Genomic DNA, 14,529 nt, shown 5'->3' with positions numbered 1-14,529 from the left:
GGTCCTGATGAAGATCACCATGCTGCAAAAGTGGGCTACATAGTAAATTATCCTTGTGTTCAGAAACTTTCATTCATTTTATTATAGCAGGAGGGGCAGGGGCAACGTGCTTTGATATAGAAAATTTATAGATACAGCTAAAGGCATTACTCCAGGTGAAAATAAAAGCTAACTAGTCCCCAGTGGTCTCCTAGCTAAAGAAAATGATGAGAATAACATGAGCAGGAGAGCAGGGGAAAAAGTATATACACTATATTGCCAAAAGTATTTGCTCACCCATCCAAATTATTGGAATCAGGTGTTCCAATCACTTCCATGGCCACAGGTGTATAAATTCAAGCACCTAGGCATGCAGACTGTTTTTACAAACATTTGTGAAAGAATGGGTCGCTCTCAGGAGCTCAGTGAATTCCAGCGTGGAACTGTGATAGGATGCCACCTGTGCAACAAATCCAGTCGTGAAATTTCCTTGCTCCTAAATATTCCACAGTCAACTGTCAGCTGTATTATAAGAAAATGGAAGTGTTTGGGAACGACAGCAACTCAGCCACGAAGTGGTAGGCCACGTAAACTGACGGAGCGGGGTCAGCGGATGCTGAAGCGCATAGTGCGAAGAGGTCGCCAACTTTCTGCAGAGTCAATCACTACAGACCTCCAAACTTCATGTGGCCTTCAGATTAGCTCAAGAACAGTGCGCAGAGAGCTTCATGGAATGGGTTTCCATGGTCGAGCAGCTGCATCCAAGCCATACATCACCAAGTGCAATGCAAAGCGTCGGATGCGGTGGTGTAAAGCACGCCGCCACTGGACTCTAGAGCAGTGGAGACGCGTTCTCTGGAGTGACGAATCGCGCTTCTCCATCTGGCAATCTGATGGACGGGTCTGGGTTTGGCGGTTGCCAGGAGAACGGTACTTGTCTGACTGCATTGTGCCAAGTGTAAAGTTTGGTGAAGGGGGGATTATGGTGTGGGGTTGTTTTTCAGGAGCTGGGCTTGGCCCCTTAGTTCCAAGGAAAGGAACTCTGAATGCTTCAGCATACCAAGACATTTTGGACAATTCCATGCTCCCAACTTTGTGGGAACAGTTTGGAGCTGGCCCCTTCCTCTTCCAACATGACTGTGCACCAGTGCACAAAGCAAGGTCCATAAAGACATGGATGACAGAGTCTGGTGTGGATGAACTTGACTGGCCTGCACAGAGTCCTGACCTCAACCCGATAGAACACCTTTGGGATGAATTAGAGCGGAGACTGAGAGCCAGGCCTTCTCGTCCAACATCAGTGTGCGACCTCACAAATGCGCTTCTGGAAGAATGGTCAAAAATTCCCATAAACACACTCCTAAACCTTGTGGACAGCCTTCCCAGAAGAGTTGAAGCTGTTCTAGCTGCAAAGGGTGGACCGACGTCATATTGAACCCTATGGATTAGGAACGGGATGTCACTTAAGCTCATATGTGAGTCAAGGCAGGTGAGCAAATACTTTTGGCAATATAGTGTATGTCTTTACCATGTTTTTGTGTCTTTCTTGGTGAATGATTAAGAGTCTCTAATGTAAACTTTTGCATAGAGGTAGCAAGGTGTGTGGTTGTTTAATACAATTTTAGGGTCAACAAGGGAGATTGACTATGCGGCACTATAAGAGGGGCTTTTTGTTAAAAGCAACAAGGCTCTAGTATGTGGATGTCTAGCTTTTACATCTATCTTTTATGGACCAAATAGCCCTTTGATAGGGGTTAACGTAAGGAAAATAGGTTAGAGAATAAAGTTTGCATTTACATTCAGAGTTAAAGTGTCAGACCATCAAGTAGCTCAAGGTTGAGTAAGATTAAAATGGTTGTTTGCATTGTTTTGGAACTGATGTGCAAGCATGATGTCTGAGGTGATTATTATGTAACTATAGCACAGAAAGTGCTGAGGTAAGCTGGAGTCCGTTATGACAGATTTTGGGTTTCAATGCTTTAATGCATATGCAGAGAAAGCCTGGTGCTTGTCACGTGTAAAAGCTGGTCCTCATACACTCTAGTCTATTTGATATTTGTGTCATGCCTGTTTGGGAAAGGGGAAGGAAAATCATTTATTAAGAGGAAAGAAATTGAAAAATGGCAAAAAAAGGTGGAATGAAGATAAAAAAGGAAGAAGGTTATATAAAGTACAAAAGTCAGTATTAAATAGAAATATTAATGAGAGAAACCGAAGGGAAGAAATAATAATGATCAGATTAAGAGTAGGTCATACTTATTTAAATGACAATTTATACTTATTAGGGAGGAAAAATAATGATAAATGTGAAGGATGTGGAGAGATAGAAAATGTAGAACACGTATTGATGAACTTTAAAACATCTGGACCTGAAAGGAAGAAATTGAAAAGAGTTGAAAGGACAGGCCAAGAATGGAGTCTTAAAGGATTATTGGGAAATAAAGGAAATATAAAAGATATTTATAGATTAAGGAAAGCATTATTTATTTATCTTCAGAATAAAAAACTAAAAAATAGAATTTAATAGATGTAAAACAATGTTGCTACACACTCATGAACAGTAGGTGGCGGTATGCACACCCCTTCCCTAGAGCCCGGTGGGAGCGAAAACATTTTGAATGGAAATCAATGGGGAGAAATTAATAAACTTCTGGTCCCAGTCGCTCTCTGTTACTGATTCCAGATATGCTGGTTGTGTATTTAAATTGTTTTGTTTTTTTTGAGTTCCTCTTTGGTCAAAATCTGGTCAAAATCCATCAATGAGATCGCACCAAACAGGAAGTTAAATGCACAAAGGATCCGGTAGATTTCCAAATAAAACACATCCGATCTTAACCCATGATCCTTTTTTTAACTAGTTTAATTAGTTTCTCCCGTATGCCACGACATAATGCATTGATCTGAAAATCTACCTCAGACGCAACGCAAGCAGTGGGGGGGGTTTGATCCGTCAGATGAAGTTAAATCACAAAGAATTCAATGTTGAATAGGGGCGGCTACTAAATGCTAGGCGATGGGTAGCAGCCAAAACGTTGCAATTTCACATAATCCTGTCGAGATCCGAAAACCCGTAGCAAAAACTAGCAAGCGGGTGATTATGTATGTTCACTAAGTAAATATTATGTAAATAAACCCTACACTTCTCGCTATAAATGTAATCAAAACCCATTTAAATGCAGAAACTGATTGAAATTATTGATTTTCCCACTAAAAGTTAAAGAAATCTCAGCCATGTTTATACCAAAACGTTTCTTGAAAAATCTTTGCAAGAAACGAACAAACAAGTGAATATGTACATTCCCTGAGTAAATATTCTGGCAACAAACTATACATTTCTCACTAGAAATGTAATCAAAACTCATTTTAATGCAAAAACAAACTCAAGTTATTAATCTTTCCACAAAAAAATGAGCGAATGTCGGTCATCTATATATATTTTTTTCTTCTCCCAGCCGGAATCTTGAAAGTCACGTGACTAGGACGTAAAACAATAGAAATCGTATAGGCAGAAGAAACGTAACAGTACCACAAAAAAATGGCCATTAATGTACCTCCACTACGTTTTGCAGTGTGGACCAACGTAGTGGGGGTACATTTTCCCATGAGACTGGGTTGCTACTACGTCTGTCAATTTTACAGTAAGAACTTCATTTCACTCATACCCCCACCATGCTTTTGTGTTTTCATCTGAGAAGAAGAGGAAGAAGAAGACTCCTTCTTTGTGCATGCGCACTGACCGATTTGCCCACAACGGCTGACATAATTTCAAACATGTTTGATTTTCTCCTGATCTTACAATTCCTGATCTGGAGGTGGTCGTGACAGGCTGATCGTCCCTCGTTACCCACTGTACACTATACAACACAGGAGGCACGATCAGGCTGAAAGTCGTCCCGATCGAAAAACTCCCGCATGACTGGGAAAAAAAGTGTATGCCCGGCTTTAAGCAAACCACATATGTCATGTATGATTGTCTGAACTTTAAATAATAACAAGAACCAGTACAGTACATATAGGACTTTTTTTTTTACCTTAATCTAGCATTCCATCAAGTATTCATATACAAATTAGAAAATTAGAATTCATCCAAAACTTGAATTTATAACTGTTAAATCTAGCAGGAAGTATTGTTACATTGAAGCTACTGACAAAACCAGTCTATGCAGGTTACAGAGTTTATTTTCTGCTAGGAAAATAAAAAACAAATAATCATCCCAAGCATGTAATAATGAATAAATGGCATGTTTTTCTCTCAATAGGCTTCTGATATTGAAGCCCTTACAGGCTGACAAACATCGACATGTAACATTTCAACAAAATTCTTGATGCTGTTTATCATGGTGAAAACACTGCATCAGAGCATGAAACTTAATTAGTTTTGCCAAGCATCTGCAGAAAATTAAGCTAATGCATAAGTTTGCTGATGGTATATATTATGGTGGAGTCTTCTTTGGGTCCGTAGGAATTGTTATCAGGTCAACCCGCCATTTCAGTCCTACCACTTAAGTACTTTTTAATCTAGCAGAATCTCATGGCAAGAAATTCAAACTGACATTACTTTTTATTTTCGAGTAAATGTTTTTTTGGAGCATATTGTTGTTGGACAACTTACAGTAAGTGATAATATGAGGCAACAGATTTTCTGTATACTGTCAAAATAAATAATCTTTTTTGTGTTAAACAGGAGTTTTATTATATATTCTGTAGCAAAGCTTAAAAAGTTAAACCCAGAGGATTTAACTGATTTAAGTTGCTCTGCAAAACAACTGAATCTAAGAACAAGCAGCACACCATCCTTTATTGTGATCATTTAGCTACAGAGTGATGAAACAAACCTGAGAGGTGTCATGGTTAAAAATTATAGAGTTGAGATCCCCACAGTTGTAGTGTGTGATGAGATCTTCTGTGGTGTAGGATCCTTGAAGGCTGCCTGCTCGGACACCTTCATGCTGCAGCAGTGTCTGGTTCAATGCAAACAAAACCTGGAAACAAAAAGACCAAATGATCTTTCTTCATTTACAGATTTAGGTGTCTTTAAGTCTTAGGATTTAATCAAAAACATAATGAAACATGATTTTAGAATCGATATAACCTTGGTTCTACAGTATTGTACAAAGTTATTCATACAGCTTAAACCCTTTCACATTTTGCCACTCTAAATACACAAACTGCATTATATGCTATTTTGATTTAATATACTAAACCATTACAAGCATATATTTGTGAAGTGGAAAGGATAAGTGGTTTATAAAGATTTTTCTAATTATGACTAAAATAAAACAAACATTTGAATAGAACATAAAAATTCCAGAATTGGCATAGTGCTTAAGATAAGGCTGGGTATTTTCTTATCCAAGTCTTCCCCTTTTTCTGCTAAAGAAAAACATAATGTTACTATTGTAACATTTCAACAGATTAACAATAGATTTATCTTTTAATTGTTTACACCCTGAGGTTTTGCCTACTACACAAAAAATATATTTTTTTTTATGTTCTAAAAATTAAGAAAGTTGAAAGCTTATAGAACGTATTGAAGATTTGCATAGAATTCATTAGAGGGATTATATATAATTTACCGTAAGTGTATTTATTATTATTTGATAAATATTTTAAAAAGACTGTGACAATATTTGAGGAATAAAACCTGCTTTAATCTCTTCATGGTTGTGAAATTTGCCATACATATATTAAACTTCTGTAGCTAATGCGGTGTTACTCTCTCCAACCTCCATCATAATGTCTAAAATTCAAACTTGAAGCGGTGTCCCCAGAGTATTTCAGTTAAGAGCAGAGCAAGCTTCATTTTATTACAGCACCTGGAAAACTGGGTCAGTCTTTCTGGGACAGCAATGGCTTTGTTTAAATTCTACTTGATGGACAGGGCATTTTATGTGTCAAAAGGTAACTTTACATCAGAGACCAAGAAAATCTTATATGGCATTTCCTAAGTGTCTTTCTTAAAATCCCTCCTATTCAATACTGTATCTACATGCTTCTGCTATAAGTTACTATAACTATGCAGACAACACACAGCTGTTCATTATGATGTTACCGCGTGACCATAACACCATCAAAGTGCCGGTAAAATGCATACAAGAAATCAAGGGATGTTTCTTTTTTTTCAGCTGAATCAAAACAAAACTGGAGCAATACATTTTGGACCAAATGAAGAGTGTTTAAAAGCTTCAGTTAAAAGTACTGTGGAGGATCTTCATGGATTTTTGAAAAGACCCGCCCTCTCCACTTTAAAAAGAAATGCACATGCACAACCCTGTACCCGCTCCAGATAAATAGAGAACGTCTATTAAACATGTGCAAGAGCATGCATGAGCCCATTTCTCCTCGTGCACGCTCTGCTTTAAAGCTGCTGTTTCAATCGTTCATACAGCCTTACTTTCAGAAAAAAGATTTGCAATTTCTCCACTGTGTCAGACTCAACACCAGTAAGTGAAAATGGGGACGACCACGTAGGATGGCCTTACGTAAATATATCCCTAGAATGATTGACAATTAGGAGGACCACTTATTTTGATGATCCACCTGGAAAAAGACCATCTATCACTTTACCTTTAATTCAGTCCAAAAACATTGGGTCTTACCTCCAGAAGTCTAAGAAAAAGATGGGGAAGACTGGCATTCTATATGTTACTGTACATCTTCTAGATTTTTATTTCTCAAATTATTTAAATAAATTGCATGTAACTTTTCTTCAACTTTCCAACTCAGAGCAACTTTATTGGGTTCCTGAAGGAAGAAAAGAATATATATACATATACTTATTTTATCCTATATATTTACACCTTTAAATTAAAATCCCCTTTCTGTGTCCACCAGTACCAGTTTGCCGTTACTTTATCCCACCCATTAAAACTAGAAGTGAATCCTTTTAAGAAAGGATTTATACTTTCCAGCTGCCAAAAAATAAAAAACTTCCACAGTTGTCTAAGACACAAGGGGCAAGCGTCCTAGCTTAAACTCTCTTCAGCCCGACCTCTTCTGACAGACCTTGCAACCAAGGCCAAGCTGTCAGTCATAGAAAAACTGTTTTATGCAAACCAGAGGTGTATCAGATGAAGATTTTATTTTTTTCCTCCATATTGAGTTTAAGCAGATGTGTATTTTGTTACTTCCACTATAATAGCCTTGTATGACCTGATTAGAATAAAGAACTTCACTCAATACAAAATCAAACTGAACCAAATGTACGTATTATAAAAGTTATCCTGCACTAAAAAATTGACTGAAAGAAAATCAGTATCAGTATCTGAACTAGTTGAATAGGGAACAGCTTAACAGCTGATACAGCTGCACACCTGGCTGACAGGTTATAACTCATGCAATAATGTTTCCCCAATTATAAATGCCAATACTTTGCACATTGCATGTTTAAACTCAGGATAACCTTTCCATTAGGACAACAGGAACCAAGTACTAAGCTTTACCTTGTGACTCATCCATCTCTCCATCTGAGATCATTGTGTTTTTTTTAACCAGTTCTGCACGCTTCTTGTTTTTGTTAATCTTTTTTCTTTCTATATTCCACAAAAAGGCAACTGCTGAATGACCTCCTTTCTCTTCCCAAAGAAGATATGCTCCTCTTTTTATTTCTCCAATACTGCCAGAACTCTGCTTTTGTTCATCCCATTATTTCCAGACCTATTTCACCCTATGTCTTTTCCTCAAGCAACAACAACAGTGTAAAACACATAAAGTTTCCAAAACTATATAATGTTTTAAGGGGAAAAATTCAGTGTGTATTATTTAAAACTGTAAATACTTAAAAGCACAAGAAAATTGTCCATTATTTTTATTGTTACTATGAACACAAACAAAAAAATTATGATTTACATTCTTCACCTTTTACTTAAATAAAAATAAATTAAACACAGTGCAAAAAAATGCCCCAAGAAATCACCTTAATATACCCATGTTTGCGAGTTTAAATATGCTATAAATACAGCTGCTCTATCAAACCTCAGAGATTAATTCACAGAGCACTTTTCAACTTCACAAAATTCCATCCTGTAGGGGACAGTGCCGATATGTGAAAGAAGGCTGTATAATTACAGACCACTCAGCTTAACCTCTGCGCTATAAACTCGCAACCCATGACACCCCTTCCAGTCTGCTACTCGACCTATGTAATTCTGACTCATGGGACGCCGAAATGGAGTCAGACTGCCACCTAGTGGCTATAGTAGTCACATGTTTTTCACACAATACGTGAAACACGCGGAGCGTGAGTGAAGTGTCCATTTCCAACCAGCGCCCACTGTAGATAAGACAAAATCAATTTAATGGTTTTTGGAAACCATGCACTTCACCCCTATCGCCCTCCTGTAAACATGCAGCAGGCACCTTTATGCTGTGGGATGATTGTCATCAGAAGGGACAAAAAAGCTAGAGCCCAATCCCAAACCGGCCCCTCAGCACTGACCCTGAGCACTAACTCTGAGCACTAACCCTCTGTGCATTCCCGCGGAGGGTCTGCCAAATTTAAGTGCCATCCCAAACCACATAGTGGGTAGGGCGAGTGGACTCTTCAGCCCTTAAATAGCAAGTCAGCATCAGTGCAGGCTTGCTGGAATTTGACAGTGGGTACAACTGCGAAGTAATGGCAGAGGAAATGCGTTCCTCCAAATGTAAGTTCCACTGGTTTGCTGCATCTTCATCACGCTGACAGAAAATTTCAAGTTAGGTATAAGAAAAAATGTAATTAATTCCAAAAGGGAAGGTCCTCTTTGAAATAGCCCTCACCTTCAATCAAGACGCCTTCCACAGCTACGAGTGAATTAAGAGAGCTGGTTGGAAGTTGTTTACACACAAATCATGACAAAACTTTGATTGAGGTTTAATTCCCAAAACCTGTAAGAGCAGTGAGGTCCAAAATGAGAACTCAGGAGCCAGTGTCCTGCGTTTTTTAGGTGTGGTTCTGTGGTTCTACACAAGAGGGTTAAACTAATGGGCCATTAGTGGGTTCCTTACAAGCTAAGAAAGATCAGCTTTGTCAGAGCAGGGGGATGAAAAACACCCAGGACACTTCCTCTAACACACGTGGGAGAGCTTAATTTCCAAGATTACAACAGCCCTAAACATAAAGCCAATTAAATTCATATCTAAGAATGACCCAAATAACTACTAGAAGATTATTTTGACTTTATTAGCTAGAGTCCAAATAAAGCTCTATAGAAAATGTAAAAAAAAAATGCTAATCACAAATGCACTCTATCCAAGTCAACTAAGTTTGAGCTATTGTGCATAAAGAAGCTTGGAAATAAAATGCAGTCTTATGCTGTGTAAAGCTGGTTGAAACAAATATTAAAGAACTATCTGTGACCCTTGTAGAAATTGTTTTACAAAGCACTGCCTCCACTTCTCAACTATGGGATACTTTTGTTGGGCTATCTAAAAATATATATAATAAGTTATAAAAGAGTTCTAATTTTAACATAAAAATTCGTGAAAATGTTAAGGTATATCTGCATTGCACAGTATAACAAAAGTTACCCTACAAGCGGCATATAATCTCAGAATGAATATTTTGCTTTTGGTTTCCCCCACTTAGATTTTTACAGTTTTACAGTTTTAATCTAGAAACTGGTTTTAGATATAAAATGTACAGCATTTTAGTTTCTGTTTCCACTTTTGTATTTGACAGAAAGATGCCAAACCTATAAATGGTACAACTATTGAGGGTCCATAAGAGTTATGTCGGTCCCGAGGTATCTACTGCTGATGCTAAATTTAAATTAATGTCTTCAGTTTTTTTAAGAGGAACCACTGGATTAGGACAGCCTCATGGTCAGGAGCTAGCAAATCGGATACACATGCCATGATTATTGCGACCATGACAGTTTTAGTAGTACCTCTTACATTGTAAATTCTCCTAAGACACGACAGACATGAGAGCACTGTGTCGTCAAGGGAGCTGCTATTTCAATATTGTCTGTCTCCTGGGAAAAGAACATCTATGCTGCTATAACTATGGTGACAAAGTTTGTGCTAGCCTGAATGAGGGAGGACATCAGTCACCGAAATTGAAGGCAAAGAAGAAAGAAGGAGGCATTAAAAGGGGAGAGTGCAAATACGTAATTCTACTACTACTGTGTGTGTAATATATCCATGCATTTGAACATGGGCATGTGTGCTGGCAGTTTGGGTTTTCCCATGCTGAACTGACACAGACTCTTTTGCCAACAGGCCTAATCAGAGCAACAAAAATCAACTTTTACAGTCTCACAACTACCACTTTTTTCTTCTCTCTAATTTTTCATTTCTTAAATTTTGTCTCATGCGTGAGAAACTCTGATTGTAGTTAAATAAAGTGGTTTATAAGAACCAAATCAGACTGCAAAAGAATACAGGGATGGTTTTGGAACCTGCAATCAGAACACAGCACTCCAGAAATTCATTATTGAGTGCTGGAAAGAAAACAAAGACAGAGCTGGGCAGAGGGGGAGACGAATAAAATCCAGAAAGTAGAGAGCTCTATTAAGTCTTTCAGCATTTTATATATACCACAACAATGCACCTCAAGGTACATTCAAATCTTGCTTTTGCAACACATTTGCATAGAATTGTTAAAAGTTTCAGTGTTTATACTAAATATGAACTAATAAGGTGAATTACAAGGAAAGGAAGCATTATTTAAGCAAATTACAATGCAGGAAAGGAAGGATGATACTGTTTAAGATAGGCTCCGTGTATGCACCCTGATGCTCTATTTTTCCGTTTCTTTTCCCTGAAAAGAGATCACTCGGCACAAACTCTTTACATAACACTTCATAACTTATATGTATTAAATAGCCTGATAGAAATTGTAATCTTACTCAGATCAGAGAAATTGCTTAGAATGTACAGAAGGCAGCTGCTCACCTCAGGGCTCACCTCTCAGGAAGTGGCCCCAATTAACAGTTAAAAAGGCATTTTATACATCTCTAGTCTGCCACATCATCTTATTTTACATCATACACATTAGCAGATGATTAGACATCCATGACTCCAGTCTTATCAAAATATTAGATTTCGTTCTTAGCTGAAGGACACCGCTCTCATTCAATTTCCAAATAATTGCCACGTACAAATTGAAGATTATAACTGTATATCCAGACAGAGGAACTGTCCAAATTAGATTAAAACGTAAGTTCTGACACGCGACAGGCAGCCAATACTAGGGTGTAATAAACTCACAGATCTTCGATGATAATTATCCTAACAATACCTTGCAAAAATGCTTAAACTTTGAAAAAACAAGACCTTTAAAAGTTTAACAAATGAATTGTATAGTTTGAATGTATTTAGCCACTCTAATCCAGTTTTTATAAGAGCTTTAAACCTCTAAACACTGAAATGTATATGCACCTCCATAAGAACTATGTCTTTTAAAGGAAAAGTCCAGTCATATTCAGAATTCAAACTTCTGAAAGTACTTTTAATAAGAAATTATTACATGCTGTTCAATAAATGATAAGTGCTATATCTGTTTTTTGTCAAAACGCGCTATTATCCAAGTCATCTTCAAAACATTCTTCTTCAAAATGTTGGCTGTATACTTCGTGTTTTTTCTCTGGCCAGACATTCGATGGCAAATCCTACCTCTTCAAGTTGGCAATCCAACTACGAACCTGTCCGTGTTGGATTATGAATTGGAAAGGTTAAATAACAAATTTATTTATTTTTTTTACTTACCCGATTCATTACAACATCCAACTGCCATGCGCATTGGCATTGTCAGTTTAACTATAGTTCTCGCAAATTTCAAAGGTAAAGTCCTCTCAAAATCTAAAATAATTGTTGCTGATTGCAGGCATGTCTAGTAGTTCCCCTTGATTTTTCTTGTAAAGTGGGGAGAAAGGCACTAGGCCTACCGCAGCGTGAGGTCACTGCCTGAAGATGTCAGGAGTGAGGTGTTATTATATTTGGGCAAAAATTGCCGTTCCCAATTGGCCATTACTGGACTCAGTGATCGACAAGAAAATTATTGTTTTTATTTTTATTTTTTTGATTAACTCTAAATTCATTCAATAACCGCAAACATATTAGTTTTAGGTATAAATAATGGTCCACTGATCATTCCTTGCTGAGCGGACTTTTCCTTTAAGTCTGAAATATTTGGCTGTACGTGTATTCGTTTCCTATAAATGGTTTTGTATCTTTTAAGGTTGTCGGACTGTTCTGTATCGAGTTCTTTCCTCCCTCCAATAAACTGTTATTGCTGTACAAAAAAATATTCCCACAGCATAAAGCTGCCACCACAATATATTATTTCACACTGTAGAAGACAAATAAAAAAAATGTTTTCCTCATCAAAAAAAGAGCACACTCTTCCTTGACTTCTTACTCTATCCACCTCTTAGCTTGATGCAAACTTGATACTTGATGCAAAATTACTACAAATGGCACTTCTGAGGATTTTCTTTCAACAGTAGCCTTTCTCTGGAGCTTTACCATAAAGGTGGCATCTGTGTGGTGGTCCTGTAAAATCAGACAAGTGAACAGATTCCTCACTTAAGCTGTGGAAATATCATTGGTTTCTTGTTTTTTCTCTAATTAAAGCTGTCCATACTGGCCTGTCAGCTGGACTGCCAGGACCATCAAAATCGACAGTTTTGCCAATACCTTTTACATTTGTCGTTCACAAAATAAGCCTCACTGTGTGGAGTGTTCAAAGCTTAATATAGCCATCCATTCATTTTCTTCCACTTTATCCGGGGCTGGGTCCCAGGAGCACCACCGCAGGACACCACGAGGGACACTATCGAAAGCCTTCCCCAGATCCACAAAACACATGTGGACTGGTTGGACGAACTTCCACGAACTCTCGAGTACCCAATGAAGGGTATAGAGCTGATACAGTGTGCCGCGACCAGGACAAAAACCGCATTTTTCCTCCTGGATCCGAGGTTCGACTATCAGACCTAACATCTCTCGTCAAGCTTAGCAGCTCCCCAACCACACTGTAAACAGTGTTGCTGAAGCACTACTTCCCCCTCCTAAGGTGGCGGACAGTATGCCCAAACACTTTCAAGGCTGACCGATAGTCCTCCTCCATGGCCTCTCCGAACTCCTCCAAGACCCGAGCTCTTGCCTCTGCAACAGCACAAGCCGCAGCACAATTGGCCTGCCGGGACGTCTCAGCTGACTCTGGAGTCCTACTAGTTAACAAGGCCAGGTAAGCCTCTTTCAGCTTGACGGCATCCCTTACTCCCGGTCATCAGGGTTCAGGGATTGCTGCTGCTACAGGCACCAGAGGACCAGACTTGTTCTTAGGAGGAGGAGAACATGGTCCTCTCTGACTCTTTGTCTCCAACATGGAAGCTTGATATGTTTGTTTTAAAAATTAACCATACTTTAATTTTTATTCATAACTCTATATGTAATGACTAATGTGTTCCTTGTTTTTATGAAGTTCTTGGTGTTCTCCAAGATTTAATTATACCCATTTCATTTGTTTTTTTTATTAGTTAGGTGAATTCTGAGGTAATAATGAAACTAGATATATTTGGGGATAACAGAGTTAAGCAGTAGAATACAATAGAGAAGAACTTTTAAAAACATTTGTGTTCGAAAAAGTACAAGATTGAATATCACCTCTCCTTATCCTTAACCTTCCACAACTATACACCGCTTTTCATTATTCTCTAATCTATTCACTCTATTGAATCAGGAACCACATCAGAAAAATTTCAGGGGATAGGAAAAAAGCTGAAACACACGATAGACATTTAAAGTATGAAACCGTAAAATGCATATATGATAAGAAAACAGGTGGAAGTGTAAATATGCAAAGATCAATAGACTTTGTAATCGCAATGTTATGGGATATTACCTCAACACTTTAATGGATGCATAAAAATCTTCAAATGCTTTGGATTCTGCTTTCTATTGAGTTCTTTGTCTTTGGTTATGTAATCAGCCTGCATTTGAAAAATAAAACATTCTCATGGTGTTTTGTTTTTTTTTCTTCCCTAAAACACTATATTTCCCCAACTGTCACTTGTGCCTCACTGCCAGAGGAAGGGAGAAGTTGAACCTCTGACCCAAAACACACATTTCTGAGCTCCTCTGAGTCTAGGTGGCCTTCTCTCTGAGCTTTCACTATACTAACTATAAAAAGGCATTGGGTTCACAACACCCAAGGGTGAATATAGGGAAGGAGGTAGAGAGTTGAAATAACATCCTGGGCAACCCAAGAATAGAAGAAGTGCAATACCTCATCTCAGTTTCCTACAGAGGACCCCAAAGGAGGTAGTTACAAGGAGAGTACATGTTTAAGATTGTGCTTACCTGCTTAACGCCAGATGCCAGGGCAGTAAATTAACACGAGAGAAAGTATTTTGTATCTAATTGGTTTTTATTTTCATTGTTTAAATGTAATATTTTTGGTAAAAATCCTAACGTTCTTAAAGAGACCTAAAATACATAACAATGACAAGATAGTGTCACAATCGTAACGTACAAATGTTCTGGTTTGTTGCATGTGAATTACCATCCTCTAGAAATGTACATCCTCATTATATATATTTGCCATTTTCCCATGCCTATTGCTTA

General features: G+C 38.0%; 1 protein-coding gene across 1 annotated transcript in view; it reads right to left on the bottom strand.

Moving 5' to 3' along the window:
• Positions 1–14,529, bottom strand: part of trabd2b (TraB domain containing 2B) — a 104,422-nt gene that overhangs the window by 43,924 nt on the left and 45,969 nt on the right. Inside the window, exon 3 of the mRNA XM_038306568.1 lies at positions 4,815–4,961. Coding sequence (XP_038162496.1) covers positions 4,815–4,961 — 147 coding nt within the window. The remainder of the gene's footprint in view (positions 1–4,814; positions 4,962–14,529) is intronic.

Source organism: Cyprinodon tularosa, unplaced genomic scaffold, assembly GCF_016077235.1.
Source record: "Cyprinodon tularosa strain WSP-4 unplaced genomic scaffold, ASM1607723v1 ctg585, whole genome shotgun sequence".
NCBI lineage: Eukaryota > Metazoa > Chordata > Actinopteri > Cyprinodontiformes > Cyprinodontidae > Cyprinodon > Cyprinodon tularosa.
Note: the sequence above shows the minus strand (reverse complement) of the source record. Positions and strands in the feature narration are given on the sequence as shown.